General features: G+C 43.4%; 1 protein-coding gene across 1 annotated transcript; it reads left to right on the forward strand.

Moving 5' to 3' along the window:
• The first annotated feature begins 1,234 nt into the window (after nt 1–1,234).
• Nucleotides 1,235–5,537, forward strand: LOC129769783 (protein artichoke-like). Its single transcript, XM_055772250.1, has 2 exons — nt 1,235–1,671; nt 1,729–5,537. Exons 1-2 carry the CDS (start codon nt 1,658–1,660, stop codon nt 5,327–5,329), a joined length of 3,615 nt encoding a protein of 1,204 aa, XP_055628225.1. The 5' UTR covers nt 1,235–1,657; the 3' UTR covers nt 5,330–5,537.
• Nucleotides 5,538–5,778: the final 241 nt, after the last annotated feature.

A 5,778-nucleotide genomic window follows, 5' to 3' on the forward strand; every position in this document is an offset into this window, starting at 1 on the left:
TGTGATAATATAGCTACGACAATTGAAATACATCGATAACAATAATACAATATATAATGACTCGAATTCACCTTCGGGCGTATGATTCTGATAGAGTATTTTTCTTTCACGTTAACTTCAAAATTTAAAAAATGTCGACACTGTACCTTCGAAAACGCGAACACGGAGATGACGATCGAAAGAAAGAATAAGCCTTATATAAGCACGGACCGGAAAGCTTTTTAGTATAGACTATTATGACAGTTCTCATCATTCTGATACACACCTTCGAAATCGCGAACAGATAAACGAAGGAATCGCGAACAAGATAAACGAAGGAAAAAGTAAGCATTATATGAGCGCAGACCGGTAAACTTTTTAATGTAGACTATTATGGCAGTTCTCATACACAACCAGCAAAACTTTGCCAGGGAATTTATTATGGATATTTTTTGTTCTGATTTAGCAAAAAGTCATTTCATAAAAATCAGGAAAAATCAGGAGCATGCCTGGGAAATCCTGAAAAATGAGGATGATTGGCATCTCTGGTCTCACGTCTTAGTCGACCTGGGTTCAATACAATTCTCATCGTAGGGATATAGTGAGGCCAAAATTCTCCGGTCATGTTTTCCCCAGGAAAAGAAGTAAATCTGTGTCCCTGCTCAGTCGTTCATGGGTCTGATAGGAGGGGTTCAGATGGAATTGCCCCCCGGCTCTGGTCGACGTGGAAGAATTAGTACGATGGAAAACTAGTAAAAGATGTGTCACTCATAGTTTAGATGTTATCTGATTAAATATATTATACTTTGTTGTGAAAACTTTTCTCATTCGACAGCACTGATATTCGGAGTGTACCGGCTTCTCAGTTGTTTCGACCAGGGCAACAGGAACAACGTCTTGTTGTAGAGAAATTCAACCGTACACATAGTTATTTTTACAGGCGGCGCGTCATGACGCTAGGCATTGTGAACGCTCGAAAATTAAAATTAAACGCGGCTTTTCTATTTTAGCATCATCCCATTCTATGTGCGCGCAATCGCCGGATAATGTCGAAATCGGCGTTCTTCAAAACAGTAGCGCATGCGTTCGGCGTTGCGGCGTAACTTTGCGTGACTTCATCAAACGCTGCTCGCTGACCGGTTAACCTTCGCGTCACTAATTGTGGGGCTTTTTCCATTCCGGAAGGGTAATTAGTTTCGTTTTTACACAGCTAAAGGCCGGCTGCGGGAGGCCAAATGTGTCACTGTGAATACGGTGTGGACGGTGAGATTCTGTACATTTCCCAAACAGAATTTGGCCGGTCGGTGTAAATACACGCTTCGCAAGTGGCATAAATGTTTTGTTTGTGTTTTTGGTAGAAAAATGGAAGGATTCTCGTTGCCGACTTGTGGATTATGATATAGCGGTTTAGGCCACCTATGTGGTTACCGGTATTCAGCGGTATTCAATTTACATCAGCGACATCATGCGCAACACAGGTTTGCACTCAGATGCTCTCTCTCGCGGATGCAGATTGTGTCACTTTCGCCAGCTGGCATCGGTTTGTTCTACGTTCAGCTTGTATTTTTGAAACCGATTCGTTTGAATTTAGTTTATTACGAAATTTTGTCGAGACCAGACAGGGCTTGAGTTTGTTGCACCCGTGAAATAGGCCAATAATTGCATCTCGGTGTGCAAAATGTTCAAGTTGAGGTAATACGACAGATTTCCGGAAAAGTTTTATAATCATTTTTTTTTGTTATTCAACAGCATTTTGCCGCTACTCTTGGTGGTAGCGTTTGCGAGAGCTGATTATGACAACAGCATATACAGCTGTCGTGCTGCGAAAAAAGAGTGCAAGTTGGCAAATTTGAACTACAGAAGTCGGGATGCTGTGTCCAGTATGAGGATCGATGGTGGATCAACGCCTTTTTTGGATATAGAGTTCGTGGATTCATCTTTTCCAATCATACCGCCATCGCTTTTTCGCGACAACGATAATGTTCGGGCGCTCTCAGTGAAGGAATGTGAGATACAAACAGTCGAGCCGAGAACTTTCGCTGAAGCTAGGGAGCTGAAATTTCTCAAGATTCAGAAAAACGGTCTCTTGAAACTGTACAACGATATGTTTAAGGAAACAAAACTGACGAAAGCAAATTTTGGTAATAATAGAATTACAGAGGTGGAGGAATTCACTTTCCGGGGCTGTAGAGATTTGGACGCCCTGAAGTTGTCCAAAAACAGAATCAGAGTTTTTCCGGTGCGGCTTTTCGAAGGGCTCGTTCAGCTGGAAGATTTGAGTTTGGATCATAACCGAGTGGAAGAATTAGAGGGTAATCTGTTCCGAGATCTTGGAAACCTCAAAGAACTGTATCTGAGCTACAATTTCATCCAATCTTTGAATCCCAATGCATTTGTAGGTCTTACAAACTTAAGGAAACTGGTTCTGAAAGAGAACGAAATATCAACAATTGACCCCCGCGCTTTCGGACCATTGGTAAACCTGGCCGAACTTGATTTGGAGGAGAACAACCTGAAACTCTTCGCACCGGAAACGTTTGCGAAGCTGACGAACCTCAAGGAGTTGATTCTGACGGAAAACTACATCGAGCAGTTGGATGACCGAATCTTCGAGGGCAACAGCAGACTGCAAGCCCTAGTGCTGAACAACAACTCCATCGAAGCGCTACAACCGGCTCTGTTTTCGAGGTTGCCCCAGCTGGAACAACTCTCCGTACAGTTCAACGAACTGTCTCGTTTGGATGACGATTTGTTCGTGAATAATCGCAATTTGGATACGCTTCACTTAGAGGGAAACATAATCAGTTTGGTTGGCGCTCGTGCTTTCGCCGGCTTGGGACGGCTGGAAATATTAGATCTGGACGATAACAACATCGGGTCACTCGAGGGAGGTGTTTTCAGTGATTTAGGTGGTTTGGAGAAGCTGTTTTTGGAGAATAACCTTCTCCGGGAGTTGAAAGCCGGCACACTGCGAGGTGCGACTAGTTTGAAGAAGCTTTATTTGAAGGATAATTTGATCAAGACAGTTGATGAGTCTTTTTTCAACGATGTCCCCCAGTTGAAGTCCCTTACGTTAGAGGACAACTTTATCGATCGTGTTCCAAGGAGACTTTTTGCCAACCTGAGGAGACTGAAGGAACTTTCACTGAGTGATAACAATTTGGAGGGTTTCGAGGACGGGGTTTTCCAAGATACTTCAAGTTTGGAGGAGTTGTATCTTAGAAACAATAAATTTTCTTCGATTCAGTCGTCAGCACTCAATGTTGGATCGTTGGAATATTTGGATCTCTCGGACAATTACTTCAACCAGTTACCGACGAACACTTTTGAGCATCTCAAACGACTAGAATCGCTGGATTTGGATGACAACAAGTTCCCGGATATTCCAGAGGCGGTGCGTGGGATGTCAAGCTTGAAAGATCTTGAGCTGGCTGGGAATTCAATATCTCAAATCGATACCGACGTTCTGAACTCACTGACGGGTCTCAAAGATTTGGATTTATCTGACAACAAGCTCACGGATGTTCCTGCGAATGCTTTCAGCAATTTGCGATCGCTTAAGGAGCTGTACCTGGATGAAAACGATATTAAGATGATCGCGGATGGTACATTTTCGCAGAATAGAAATCTCAAGCAGCTGGATTTGAGTGAGAACAACATCGATCAGCTTGGAGCAAACGTATTCGCGGGATTACACAACTTAGAGTCTCTAGATTTGAGGGATAACCCAATCGGTGGAATTGACGAGAAAGTGTTCCGCGATCTATCGAAACTGGAATCGCTGTCGGTGGAAAATACGAGCCTGGTTGAAATTTCGGGAAGCCCTTTCTCCAGACTATCTTCGCTGGAGAAACTAGACTTGGATTCGAATCATGTGAGTGAGTTGAATGCCGTCATGTTTAGAGGGTTGGAGAACTTGGAAAACCTTTATCTGAATTTCAATCCGGTGACGAAACTTCGTACTGATTCGTTCCATCAGCTGGGAAATTTGAAAGTTCTCAGTATTGGTCCGAGTGAGATCGCCAGTTTGGATAAGGATTTGCTGCGATATGCGCTTCGGTTGGAGGAGTTGTTCTTACACGGACTAAACTTTGATATCCTGCCCCGTGATTTCTTCCAGTTTAGTCGCAAGCTGGAGGTACTGTCGATTAACAACAACGACAAGCTCAAAGCGGTTGATAAAAGTTGGTTTAACGATTTACCGAATCTGCGGACACTCAACCTAATGAACAACAGTATAATCAATTTCCAAGTCGGAGTATTCGATGCCCTCGATGATTTGGAAAACCTGTTTCTGTCCGAAAACCAAGTTCAAACGTTGGATGTTAATCTTTTCGTCAAACTTCTACAATTGGAAACATTGGAGTTGGATGACATGTCGCTCTCTTCCCTACCGTTGGGAATCTTTGACAACCTTGTTGATTTGGAGCAACTCGACTTGGGATCCAACCAGTTGAGTTCGCTGGACAACCACATCTTCAGGAACCTCTTTTCGCTGGAAAGCCTCTGCCTGGCTGACAATAGCATAGTTTCACTTAATCCGGAGTTGTTCTACGGTTTGAGAAATTTGAACGAGGTTGACCTGAGCGATAATGAGTTAACCGCGCTGGATTCCAATCTGTTCCGGGACTGTCTCGATCTCGAGGTCCTTAATTTGGGAAATAACAAATTCACGACTTTCGATCTACCCCAAATGAGCTTCTCGAAGACGCTAATCGAGTTGGATATCTCGAAAAATATGTTAACATCCCTTAGGGTCACCGAAGATCTGTACACATTGATCGCCGATGACAACCAGATCAGTACTATTGCCACGGATACTTCTCCCTCGTACAACCTAAATCTGCTGTCGCTCTCCAACAACCGACTATCGGATATCTCGCCAATTTATAGATTCAACAATTTGGAATCTTTGAACATTTCCCGCAATGATCTGCAACAGTTGGATTTCGGTCAGCTGACAAGCTTGTTGGATGAGTTGGAAGTTCTCAACATCTCACACTGCAAAATTCCCGAGTTCAAAGCATCGGAAATGATAACACAGGAATCGATGAAGGTGCTGGACATCTCCCAAAACGAGCTGTCAAGTTTGGACATTGCCGTGTTCAAGCACTTCCCGGAGATGGAGCTGTTCGTGGTTGGCGGTAACAAATTCGTGCAAATGCCGGCCGATCAGTTGGTGGATACTTTCAAGGATTTGGAGTTTGTGGGTGCAGATGGAACGCAGTGGGACTGCGTTTCACTCGAAAAGTCTGTGGACTTATTTGAGCAAAACGACATAGATTTCTGGAGACGGGATCCTTCCGAGATGTGCTCGGGGAAATCCATCCGTGGAATATGCTGCATGTAGAGTAAACTTGTGATTGATGCATATCAACAAAGACGCTTTGATTGATTTGAGCTTGTCGGAAATCAGTTTCCAACAGCAGAAAAATAGCCTTGTTGAAACTTCAGAATTGGTTACACGTTTCATTGTATTCCTTCCTCGAAGTGAAACCCTATCCAGTAGTTTTGATTAATAGTCGAAAAAATAAACCATTTGTTGTTGTTTTTTTGTAGCTCATCAATGATTCACTTGTCTTCCGAAAAAGGAGGAGAAAAAGAAAGAAATCTTCACACTCACTCAGGGAGCCATCGTTTCGGGGGGTGTAATTATGTTCATTATTTTTCGTTGTTTGGCCTACCAGCAGCGTTACAAATTTCACTCAATCGGCATCGGCGGGGTTCATCAACACCTTGCCGTGGCAAAAGTTCAAGTAGCGTACCTCGTCGTATCTCAGAGCGCCCGAAATACACACG

The sequence above is a fragment of the Toxorhynchites rutilus genome, chromosome 2 (genome assembly GCF_029784135.1).
Source record: "Toxorhynchites rutilus septentrionalis strain SRP chromosome 2, ASM2978413v1, whole genome shotgun sequence".
In the NCBI taxonomy this organism is placed as follows: Eukaryota; Metazoa; Arthropoda; class Insecta; order Diptera; family Culicidae; genus Toxorhynchites; species Toxorhynchites rutilus.